Here is a 12,689-nt window from a genome sequence, read left to right on the forward strand (position 1 = left end):
GAAATGCATTTTAACTGTACCCGTGGTGGTTCTCACAATGACACTCATACGGCGACGGACAGGATCGAAGTTCAACACATGGAGAAGCTGATACCTTAAAAAAAAAATTAAAAAAAAGCTTAGATTCAGAAAAATAACTGCTTAAGACAGAAAATCACTAACAACGAGCTGCAGAAATCAATACACCCTACAAGTGGCAGCACCCACTGGGCAATGTCCTTTTTACAGCTACTGCACAAGAAAATTGAGTTAAAAAACGTTCAGTGCTGCTTTGAGCATGAGGCTGAGGGTGTGGGTGTCCACCAGTGCACCGAGCCCCCAGACTGGGCAGCAGCTCAGCAGGCAGTGACATTGGCTCTGGCATCGAAATAGGAAGTTTCTCCATAAGGGGAGTAAGAAGTGAAACTTGCTTGTGAAGGCAAATTCTTGGAGAGCGCTGGGATTAGGTCAGTGATTCTCAGATGTCCCCCAGGCTGTAAGCACTGGGTAAAATCTTTTTATTTTCAGCTCAGGCGGGGAAAAAAAGTTACAAGGAAGGGAGCCATATCACGCAGTTTCGGCTTACAGTATCCCGCTATGAGGCCCCACCCACTGTCCATAAGGTCAGCAACCACCTCAAGAATCCCGGGAACCATCTGCACAGTGGGGCATGGATGAAGGATACATGCAAGGGACTGTAGGCACTTAAAGGACCTGAGTTTAGACATCCCTAAAACTGCCAGCAGATTTTTGCAAGCAAGCCTTTCAGCCTGCACCTTGATGCGCTGCGCTTTGTAAAAAGGACAGGACTTTTCGGGAAGGTCAGCACGGTCTGACAGCGCTCACGGAACAGCTTTATCCTTGACAGGTTGGCCACGTTGATCAAACTTGATCAAGCCAGGCAGGAACCGGTGCAGCCCCGTTACTCAGCAGCCCTTGCAGCACTTACATTTCAGTTTCATTCTTTTGGTTTCGTATTTTCATGAAATCATTTTCAAGTCCTAGAAAAGTGAAACCATACCTGTAAATAAACAAAAGGACAGAACAACATTGAAAGCACCCATTGGCACATATCATACATTAACAATGTTCTTGTTTCACCTTATGTACTGCAGAGCCTGCTATGATGTTCTTGCACTGCTCTCCTGACCTGGAGAGCCAGACACCGCAGCGCACAGATGCTGAGAGCCTCTAGAAGTGGTTCTCTGGGTCCCCGGCAGATTTACAAGCCATATGTATATACAACTGCAACAGCCTCCATCTAAAACCTACGGGCTGGCAATAGCATAGAATCATAGAAGGGTCTGGGTTGAAGAAGATCTTAAAGATCATCTAGTTTGAACTCCTCTGCCATGGGCAGGGACACATTCCTGTTGCTCAAAGCCCCATCCAACCCAGCCTAGAGCATCTTCAGCAGGATGGGGGTTTGATAAAAGCAACCCTTTCTAGTATTTTGCCACTAGGTGCCAAGGAAGCACTTTGGCTGCAATATGCATGTGGTAACTGGTGGATTGAAGATTAGTAAAACACACAGCCACAGGATCTCCAGCAAAGTAGCCTCTGCCCCAGCCGGGCACTGCAGCATCTTGGGGCTGCTCTCAGCTGTTCAGGGAAGACTGCAGAGCACCCCTTTTACAGAGAGCTCATTTAAACCCACAGGCTCGCATGGCTTTACAGAGCTGTGGGTCAGGCCCAGTGTTGGTATCGCGACGTGCTTGCCAGACAGAGCTGCAGTCTTGACTGGAGAAAGTGGTCTATCACCATCAGACAACCCTCACCTCCCTCCTACCAAAGAGAGGGAAATAAAAAACCCAACATCTTCATACTCTTACTTTTCTGCGCCTTTCACCAAAGCAATTTCGTCTGGGGAAGAGGAGATATAGGTGTATTTGTGTTCTGGATGTCTTATCAGCCCATCCACCTGGTCTGCTTCCTTGATCTGAACAGTGTGGCACAGGCAGAGGGCCCGCAGGAACAGCTCTTCACGGCTCTAGGCAGGAGTGAGGAAGGGCTTGTTACCAGCTTGATGCTGTGTACCGAGCTCACCTCGCAGCACTTGGTTGTGAGTTTTGTGTATGCATATTTTAAAACAAAACAAAACAAACCAACATCCCCTCCCAGCTTCTGCTGTATTTACCCAGCCATGAGCTGACCACATAAACCTAACAGTCACCAAAATGCAGATTTCTTACCTTTTCTGCTTTGCCATAATATTTTAGGGGTCCATCAGTCTGAGAGAAGCCATCCACCCTTGAAATGCAGTCTTTGTACTTGTGCCCATCTATGCAGCACTCGATGAACTCCATGCTGTTCTCCGTCAGGGTCCCAGTTTTGTCCGTGAAGACGTACTCCACCTAGAAGCAAGCAGGCAGGCTGCCTCGCTGCACCCCTGGCCCCATGCACTGGTGAAGGAGCCCCCCAAAAGCAAAGAGGCTGGAGCATTTTACTGGATCTCTGCCAATGCTGGAGGCTGCTTTGCTGCTATCCTAACCTGGCCTCCCAAAAAGACGCAGGTGCCCCATGGGAGTTACACCACTACGCAGCTCTACTACTTTGCTCCTCAGAGCAGCTTCTCTGTTTTTCAGCCTGTTGCACAGGTGACAGGAGGCAGCTCCTGAAGACTTAAAATCTGTTCCCAGGTTCTTCGTTTTCCCCTCAACCTCTTTACTGGGTCTTTTGCTACAGCTCCTAGTGCTTACATAGCTGCTGCGGCAAGTCTGCTTCCTCCTTTGGGGGATTTTGATCTTGGTGCTCTATTTAAATGAGGTAATTGCTACTCCAAATATATATATATATTTTTTTTTGAGCAAAATAAAAAGCAGGAGGCACTACATATACCCTCCACTCAGTCTCTCCTGGCGCAGATAAGAAAGCGAAGCCTGAGCTGTCTAATTGCCCCAGCAAAGCCAGCAGGAGCGTGGCTGCACGTGCACTGCATGCACAGAGAGAGAGATGACTGGGCAGATATTTTTTGTTAATCCTTGAAGAGACAGAGGATTTTTAATTTTTAATTGAAGCAGTGAAAGCAAACCACCCTGTCATGCAGAGTCCTGTGCCTGATGTTCCCCAATATGGAAACAATTGGCATGACCCAGTTCCTGCTCTTTCATGCACTATTTATAACCTTATTCGTTTCACAGAGCGAGGAGAATCACATTAAACGTAAAGTGCCACCAAATCGGCTGAAGCTCTGCCCTGAGGTGACCGTGACCGACTGCCACAACAAGTGTTCCTATCAGGGAGGACATAGTCATCTACATTTTCATCCAAGCAGATGCAAACAGAACATGTTCTGACCTGCCCGAGTTCTTCATTCAGGTCTGACGTGTTCACCAATGCTCCCTCTTTTATTTCTTCATCGTACATCTCCTTGTCCCAAGAGATGAAGAAGGAACCCAAGAACTTCTGCATCTCTACTGTAACGTACATGGAGACTGGGATAATAAAATTGAAGAGTACCATAAACGACAAGAAGTCTGTGAACATCCGCAAGACCTGCAATGGAAAGAGAAGAAGAAGATGCAATTGGTGCCTGTCAGGTGTAACTCAGGGGCAGTTTATCACAACACCTCTGCAGTTTTAGATAGCTTTTCTTATAAGGTTAAATAGAAAAAAAAAAAGCCTGAAGATGACTACAATTTTCCTTTGATGCAGAAAATCTCACTACCTTCTGCAGATCTACAAGGGTATAATACAAGAGTACATCTCAGTGCTTCATAGTGACCAAAATGATGTTTTATTCAAGTATATGCCTCTTAAGAATATACTCCTACGGGCTTATTCTGATCTCAAGTAATTAGAAACAAGGACCAAGCAGCTCGAGACCAGTCAAGCTATGGCAAGGGTACAACTGATGCAGTGACATCCCTTTAAGTCCTACTCAACAATCCATCAAATAACAGATTTCTGCACACTTACACTCACTCTTTCAGGCTTGATTGCCTGCGTTTCAGCAAGTTTAAGACGACGGTTGATGTGGCGTCAATTTAAGTTTACCGACTCAAAGCTGAAAGACAGCTTGAGTTCAGATAAGGATCCAGGTTAAATCAGCTGCTGAATTTCTATAATATATAGCATTTATTTATGCTTTGCTTTGCTTCATGCAAGCATCACCATGCACAGGCATAAGAGAGGCAGGAAAGAAACGCAAAAGAGACCAAAGGAAACGACAGCACTTCCAGCAAGCAAACAGGACTCGCGGGGCAGGCAGCAGACACTACCAGATTAAATAAAACCGTCAGAATAAATAAAGCTGGAGGAAGTGCCGAAATACAAATCCACTTACCTTGAACGTCTCTCTCTCTTTTTTAGTTTTCTCATTGTACCAAGGCTCATCATTAAATGGATTACTCTGCCAGACATATTTCAGAGTCGTGCACACAGTAGCCTTACTCAACAGGATGCACAAATATACTATCAAGAAAGCGTTGATAGATCTGAAAAATAGGTTTCTTTTTAAAAATTCTTGCAGTCATTTTTATATAGAAAATCATGCAAATAAGCAGGAACAAGACTCCCTTACTTTTAAGAAGCGAATTACAGAACATGTGCTTTTGACAGTGCTGATATTCAGGGTCAGTTCATATATTTTAACATTTCTTAATTTTGTTTTTAAATAAAAAAGCTACTAAATGATGCAGCTTCTTGAAAGATATCAAATATAGAGATTTTCTATGCAATCAGAGAGCATTTGAAACAAAAGGCAGCAGATTAAGGGATTATTTCTGTACAAGTCATCCATGAAAAAAAACCCAACAGTTCTTACTGATTTTTTGCTGACTATAAATACTCACTTTTCTACAGCAGATCGTTTCTGAGATTTCCCTTGGTAGTTCAAAGCCATTTTCGTTTCCATTCCAGTATAGACTGCAACTCCTACGGGGTATGAAAGCAGGGCTCGTGAGGGACTCGCAGCCCAGGAGGGACCCAGCTTGCACTTAGCCATAAGGGGCATCAGTGTTTACATGAAACTCGAATCCCAATTGAAGAAAGAGGCATTAGCCAAGGACTGTTCAGCTACAAGAACCTCCAAGGCTGCTAAGTAATGTAACTGCATATATCCCAGAGCACTGAGCAGAAGCTTATGGATCACACAGTCAGAAAAAACATCAGGTGTCCGTAACAGCCGTCACCCTCAGTCACTAGTGGCTGGGACTGTGATCCTAACACACTTTTTCAAAGGATTTGGGAACGACTCTTGGCTCTTCGTATCTCAGGCAAAAAGAAAAGCTTTCCCAGGTGTAGTAACACAACCTGCACAGCTTGGCAGCACTGCAGATACAACCAGTATCTCCTAATTTCACCCTGTCAACTTTGCAATCAGCTTGCACACCATGTAAATGCAGAGCCCAGGCAGACAGGCTGTAGAGAAGTCTTTTCCCTCTCCAGATTTAGTGATTAACATCTACATTTGTGATTACTTATCAAAACTATTTTAAACAAATAAAATAACAGCAACTGTTCACCATAGATCTTCTTGGTATTTTTGAGGGTAGCACCTTTCAGCAGCAGGTTTTCAGGACCCAAAGACCTAAACATAAAAGAAGTTAAAACACTACATCACTCAGAGAGTAAAGTGTTCTATAATTTAGACTCAGAAGGAGAAGACAAAGCTAAACAGATGTTCTTAGATCCTATTATTTGATTTGTACATTAAATAAGCCCACGGCTTATTTTGCTCCCATTCACATTTTTATTTCTCTTTGAAACCCCCACGCATGACTCTTTTTCTTCTAGGGTCCAGGTAGATCCACCACAGCATAAAACACAGCCAGCACCGCTCCGGTGACAACATCAGGTTTTGATGACTTATAAACATTATTTGCTTATTTTTTCCTGAAACACTGACTAATGCTTAAGTTTCTGCTTTCCCTCGAAAAACAATATTTTGCAATTGTCTGGCCGATCTGTTCCCCATCAGCAGGGAATTATGTTACCAGGTGGTCCTGCACTGCCTTCCCAAGAGGGGCTCAAACAAGTCACAGGATGGCAAAAGTGGAGAGGTAAACTACAGGCCACACTTAAGAATTAAATATCTGAAACAGCTAAAGAAAAACAACCATTCCCTAACAATGGCAGCACAAGTTCCGATCCTTGAAGTCTGATGTAGATGCCCAATCTCTTTGATTGCGAGATGGCTGCAAGACCAACCTGGCTATGGGCTCTTGGTTGCTTCTGTAGATGATAATTCTTCCAACAAATCTGCAATTAAAAGATGATAAACTCATATTACGAACCCCTTAACATTATAAAGAGCTACTACAGACATACTAAAAAAAGTCCTTGACAGGAGATGGAAGCAAATGAACAAATGAGTGCATTTGGGAGTTCAACACTCCAAAGGAGCGGCTGTGCTCGGGACAGGGAGAAGCCACGCATCCCCCATGGCCGCGGGTGCCACCCACCAGCAGAGCAGCAGTGCCTGACTGTGCCTACGCACCCCAGCACATCCTCATTACAGAGTGGAACATACCCCAGCGAGCCTCCTGCAAGGGATTTAACCACAAAGACCGCTTATTCCTGGAAGTCATTCAGCCCAATGGACTTTCTTTGGAAGGTAGAATGGTCTAAGAACCATTACTAAGGCACACAGACCATTACTACAGCTGAGATGACAAAAAATAGCTCATCACACCATGACAACTGTTGCAACAGGGAGGTTTTGCTTCAAAGAAACCAAGCCCTGAAGTGCTGACGTTGCCATCTGTGTATGAAAGAATCCTGGCAGCTTATCGCTGCCTTGAGAAACTTTTTGGTCTCTGATGAAAAGAAAGTGCCCTTTGCTTTACTGAACTGTAACTGATTAGACCCCCCCTAACCAATGGTACTCAGGTGTCTGCAGGGAGATGGCACCAGGCAGCTCCAAGGCAGGAGGATGGGCATGAAGAGCAGGATGGGCACGAGGAAAACACTCACTTGTAGAGGTCAGGCTGCGGCTGTTCGCACTCAATCGCGGCAGTGAGGGCGTCAATGGCTTCGTCCGTACAGAGCACGGTGGTATCTCGCACTGCATAGTGAGTCTGGGCAGAGAAGCACAGGCAGCGTCACCACAAGCCCCCAGCAACATCACTCGTCCCCAAATTCTAAACTCCATTACTTAAAATATCACCATGCAAAGGCTTGTCAGCACCAGCAGCTCACCCAAGCCCTCACCCCACTCCCACAAAGCTTCTGGAGCATCTTTCAGCAACAGACAGAAGTCAATAAGCTTAAGAGAAACCGTAGAGGGAAGGAGCTGCTGGATTTCTGTTCGGTAAGGTGTGCACCAAAAGCAGAGCATCTTTGTTTTTTCCCCAGGGACTTGCTGCCACCCCAGCTGGGGTCGGGGGGAGGCTGCAGGTGCCCCCACAGTGAAGGGGCTCCCAGGGACGACCCACTCGCTTCCTCTTAAAGGTAACTGGAGCCAGCTCCAACACCCAGGGATCAGGAAGAGGACTGGCAGACTCCAAGCTATTTTTAGCAGCTGCTGCTGCGAAGGTTCATCTCTCACAATTAACTGGAAAGCCCACGAAGGATCCGCCCGCTGCCTTCCAGGCTCTATTTATAGAAGCTACTCAGAGCTCCAAGTCACAGCGGGCTGCACGGCAGGCTGTATCAATCCATCTTCATAAACAAATTCATTAAAAAGCTTCCTCCACTCCTTACGTTTGTGTTCCTCTCCTTGCGCATCCCGGGAGGAACCATTACGTTACACATGCTGTAGTCATGACATTATAAATATCCACCTTCATGCTGCTTTGGTAACCTGCCTGGCTTTTTGTGTTGAAAGGAGACGCACAAACACACATGCACCTCTGGGATAAATCACAGCTTTTGTGAAACAACTCAAAACTGCAGTGCCCAGTACTAAACCCAACCTTTGTGAGAGGCTTTGCATCCACTACTCCTGTCATCATGGACACTGTGCAACTACTGAGTGATACTTCAAAGCTGCCTCCTAATCAACTCCATGATCTTTACATCCTCGGTCCCTTAGCACGTTTAGAAAACGTATGTCCCTTTAGATAATGTGTGACCAAAGATTCATGCTTCAAAGACAGAGCCCTGGCAAAATCCCTTTTACAGTTCTGCTCCAGTTTTACCTGACCAGGCATCTTTCCCTTACCCCGACGTGACATGCCCCAAATACCAGAAAAATCCCCACCAGCTAGGCAGCAGGTATCAGTGCACATAAGGTTTTGTATCTGACTCTGCCTACCTCACCCTCCCTTTTGCAGCAAATCCTGGTTCCTAATGTTAGACCTATTTCCCCAAACAGTGTTTGCTTTTTTATTCCCTCTTCCCCTTCAAACTCATCTTCATCTCATCAAGAAACAGAAGACAGCTCCTACTCACCTACAGGAATCCACAAACCAAGAAAAATAACACCACAGTGCTTGATATAGAAATTCAGCACTGCACTTAGGCTCAAAAGTTAGTAAGAGCCAAGACTGCAAAAGATATGTGAACTCATGCATATAATCCACAAGCAATTGCTTGTTTAACATGGTTATCTATTTTCAGCCTCAAGCCACTTCAAAGCCCCACTTCTCTTCACCAGTTGAACCAGTACAGTGCACCAGCACTACATCAGCTCCAACACAAGATTTCAAGTACCAGTTAACAGCCACCCGTAAAGAGACCAGACACAGAGCCCATACAATACATATAAGACCGACAATGGTATTCCCAGTGACTGCAGAGCGTGCCAGAGTGAATCATGTCATTTTAAAGTGCCTTCCACTCTTACACAGATACTAGCAACTGCAGTAGTAAACATTTATCAAACACAAGAGCAACAAAATTTTCATGTCTTCTGATGTATATAAGCTTTCTGTTGTTGTTGCTTCTTTCCTTAGTTTAGAGAGGGGAGGTGAATAAAGAAAGAAAGAAAACTGAAGAGGAGATTCATCCTGAGCAAGACTAATATTAAATTTCACTGCTTGATTCAGGGAAAAAGAGAAAAAAAACAACAAAACAAAACACAGAAGAGATGTTTTTCTCAGGCTGGTGAAAAAATTCCCCAAATAAATCTAGACATACTGCCTCAAAAAGTCCCAGATCTCACTTGAAAAGCCCCATTAAATAACAAAGGCATTGGTAGGCAGTGGAGAGGGAGCTGAAGCAGCTGCAGGCACAGATCACACCTCGCTATGCATGGCTGGAGCAGGGAAGCACTAACACACTTCCCATGATGGGCAGTAAAGGCAGCAAAGCTCTATCAATAAAGATTGATTCAATTTGGGGCAGCACCAGCAGAAATGGCCTTTGGAGACAAAATGGAAAACAAACAATCCCCAGGGCACTCCAGTGCTGACACACTGGGAGCAGACAGAGGGAAGAGCTGTATATACAGCCACGTGGCCATGGGGATGGGCTCTGCCAGAGCATCCTCCAGTTAATCACACACCCCCCCATCCATTCCATCACCTTGAAATTGGACTCGCCATCGAGACTCGCTGTAGTGACGTAACAGGTCCCATCAATGCTGCTTGAGGCCAAAAATATCAAGTCACAGGGGAAGGTCTCATCCGCTTTCACTTCTACTATGTCTCCCACCTGGAAGAAAGGAAACATTTACATGAAAAGCCCTCTTGGTTGTTATTAGATAGTTACAGATTCAGCTTCTCTCAAAGCCTAAGAGAATTCACCTTGGCTATAAGGAAAATGAGGGTTCAAGAGGTGCAGGGGTCCCCAAGCATCACTTCCCAGCCCAATGGGTCAATCCAGCCCAGCACCAACTCAGAGCACCCACGTGGCATGGTCAGTATTTATTTCTCTGCTAAATCTTGACAGAGCAAAAGACTCTGTACTTGCCTGAAGTGTGGTGTGATAAATTAACGTCAAAGCTAGCGTACTTTCCTGGTGTCCTTGGGAGAGTTGGAAATAGAAGAGGACTGCCTGTCCCAGAGAAGTGCAAAATGCTGACAGATCTGTCACTTGTCAGCCCCAGTACAGCTTTTGTGAGACAGCTTTTCAAAAGCAATCAAACAAAGGCAGCTTCACTCCTTAACTGGGAACAGCTCTCTGAGCATCTCGTCTGAAAGTGAGCCTGCCAGGGCAGCTCTAACGGCAGTACAGCCCTCCTCCCTCCTCCCTCCCCTGCCCTCACCTCCCTACCACACCCCCTCATGTTCCCATCAGCTTCAAGGATAACCACACGCGAGTTCTCTGTTAACAGTTACCTTGATTTTTTCACTCTCTTTCTGCACTTGCTTTGCATTTTCCACAATGAAGACATTGCTTTTGTTCACTTCGTTGTCAGCTCTGTGCCTCAGCCAGTCCTCGTATCCCTAGGCACACAAACACCGGCAACACAAACTCGTAACAAAGCAAGTTAACTAACAAAAGAGGATGAGTGGGGACGGAGAGGGGGAGAGATTAAAAAAATGAATAAATTAAACAGTCCTCAGACCTCCTTCATGCTTGACAAAACATCAACCAGAGTAACTCAGACTAAATCAATTTATTTTAAAAACTTCATATGCATATTTGACAGATTCAGAACAGATTAAAATAACACACAAAAATCATCTATATGCAGCACATGCAACGAGCAGCTAAATTACTGTAACATGTTTCTATTATTCTCGGTGTTGGCAAGAACAGGCTGATGATACGAATAACACACTTAGCACCCTGCGACTCTTTCCTATGGTAACGCAGGACAAGACTCTTCCTCTTCAATCCTCACTGAAAGAATAAAACATTCAGATTTGAAGTGGATGGATTTTACTCCAGCTCTCCTTTTCTGGCTGCAGCAGAAGAAACTTCTTTTATTATTCAGTCCTCTGTAGAAGAAATTTTAAATGGCACACGTGCATACGATGAGAGGAAAAGGGCTTAACATCGCAAGAAGACAAGGGCTACGTATTTTTGGGACTAGCTGACTGGTTGAACAGAACCTGTCCTTTCCATTTACCAACATAGTGCAGGCTATATTTGGAGCACGTCTCTGCATCCTGCAAAGACTCGGAGAGCATTTCTAAAAAGAGAAGAAAAATTCAAGCCAGAACTACAGCAGTAACCTTTACTGACCCTCATGGTCTGCTTACAGCTGTACACATAGAGATGTTTTAATTGCCAAAACAAGAGAGACACCAATAACCACACTCAACATGCAGCCTCTCTTGAAAAGCACCAGTATATGTGTCTGACCTTCTGAGAAGGGTTCACCAAACCTACCAGCTCATTTTCCCGACTTCTGGCTATATTCAAATACATACTCATAATTTTCTCTGTCACACGTCCCAAAGAGCATCTTCCTCTCCCCACAATGACACTTGTACCTGTTTGATAGCTGTGACAGTGATGACAAAGAAGAGCGGGAGGCCGCTGGTCACTGGGCTGGTTGGAGTGTCCACTATCACCTGCAGAGAGAAAAAAAAAATTGGTTGACAATTTGTTTTCAGGTAGCAGAAAAAAAAAAACAACACTGGTAATGGGGGAAAAAAGGTGTTCATCTCACTGAGGGTAAATCACAGTCCAGCAGAGGAGGAAGGGAAGGAAGGGGCACATGAGAAGGATCAGCACAGGCATCCCCAGGAGTGCTCTCCTCCCTCATTAGAAGACTACAGTACCTCCTCCTGAAGACTATGGGATGTCCTCAGGTGGGAAAAAGGCTATTGGAAGTACCTTAAAACCTAAATTTGATCTTGCCCTAGTGGGAAACAAAAGCCTGGATGAATGGGCTGCTGGGGATGGGATATATAAACGTAACTACTCGAAGTGTGGATGCCAAGAAGTCTGTTCCCATCACTGGGTGTGCTGGAGAGGATTGAGGCAGGGAAGGAGGATGGGGCAGTGGCAGCAGCAATGCACGAAGTGAAAAGCACCCTCATTTCTCACTGAGCCACAGGAGGGCCGTTTCTCCTCTTTGGCAGTGAAGATGGGACACATCTGAACCCTAAAACACAGCTGGTTATGAGAGGGAGGACAGTAACAGTTGTCTTGAACCACTGACACTCAGGGGTTAAAAATAACATGCATCAGCCCAAATTACCTATGAAATACATTGCAGAATGGAACATGAATATTTAAGTAAAACAGAAATGCACACTTTGCCTTTAAGCTCTCATATTTGGGGTTCAGAGCATGATTTAAGCACAGCGACCACACGAGGGCTTTGGGGTGGATAGCTGTATCCTTCTGCAGCTCGGTGTGGCGCTTGAGCCAACCCCACGGCAAAGACCAAGCCCCTTCATCATTAATTAAACCTTTGGGCTGCGACAAACTGCTGCTTCTTCTGACTGTATCATAACTCAGCCAAAGGGTAAGAACGGCAGAACAGGTTCGTAACTGGGAGGGAATAACGTTAAGAGGAAGACAAGCTGCACCCTTGCCTCACCTTCCAAACCAGGGCACACAAAATTGGCCACTTTTCCTGCTGTCCCCGGGGATGATGGGAGCACGAGAGGCAGATGGTGAGGGCTGTGATGAAAGGGACAGGGAAGCTCAGCAGAAAGGCTCTGTGTCCACACAAAGAGACTTTGTCTCCATCCACTTGTTTGTGCTTCCCTGGCACGCCCGCAAACAGCAGCATCTGTATATTTATTGTTTTAGGCTGCCTGTAAAATGCTGTGTTAAGGACAGGACTGCTCTTATCGGCGGGGAGGAAGCTATGTGGAAATTTTTTAACTCCATTAAATGCTGTACAGTGCAATATTACCCTGCACTACTGGACCTAAAGAGAGAAGAGTCAGAAGATTTTGAAGTGGAAGAGATACGCCACA

At 45.3% G+C, this 12,689-nt stretch overlaps 1 protein-coding gene across 9 annotated transcripts in view; it reads right to left on the reverse strand.

The window, feature by feature from the left end:
* Positions 1–12,689, reverse strand: part of ATP11C (ATPase phospholipid transporting 11C (ATP11C blood group)) — a 58,369-nt gene that overhangs the window by 22,864 nt on the left and 22,816 nt on the right. For all 9 annotated transcript variants that reach the window (XR_015259809.1, XM_086756785.1, XM_086756784.1 and 6 more), the window contains exons 4-16: positions 11,247–11,327; positions 10,143–10,250; positions 9,388–9,516; positions 6,895–6,998; positions 6,130–6,180; positions 5,445–5,509; positions 4,773–4,854; positions 4,265–4,415; positions 3,277–3,474; positions 2,172–2,333; positions 1,812–1,969; positions 929–1,000; positions 21–94 (exon numbers count right to left, since the gene is read on the reverse strand). Coding sequence is in view for 8 of the 9 variants with exons in the window: in XM_086756785.1 (XP_086612911.1) it covers positions 21–94; positions 929–1,000; positions 1,812–1,969; positions 2,172–2,333; positions 3,277–3,474; positions 4,265–4,415; positions 4,773–4,854; positions 5,445–5,509; positions 6,130–6,180; positions 6,895–6,998; positions 9,388–9,516; positions 10,143–10,250; positions 11,247–11,327 (1,435 nt within the window). In the remaining variant the exon portion in view is untranslated. The remainder of the gene's footprint in view (positions 1–20; positions 95–928; positions 1,001–1,811; positions 1,970–2,171; positions 2,334–3,276; positions 3,475–4,264; positions 4,416–4,772; positions 4,855–5,444; positions 5,510–6,129; positions 6,181–6,894; positions 6,999–9,387; positions 9,517–10,142; positions 10,251–11,246; positions 11,328–12,689) is intronic.

The sequence above is a fragment of the Chlamydotis macqueenii genome, chromosome 11 (assembly GCF_036417535.1).
Source record: "Chlamydotis macqueenii isolate bChlMac1 chromosome 11, bChlMac1.mat, whole genome shotgun sequence".
In the NCBI taxonomy this organism is placed as follows: Eukaryota; Metazoa; Chordata; class Aves; order Otidiformes; family Otididae; genus Chlamydotis; species Chlamydotis macqueenii.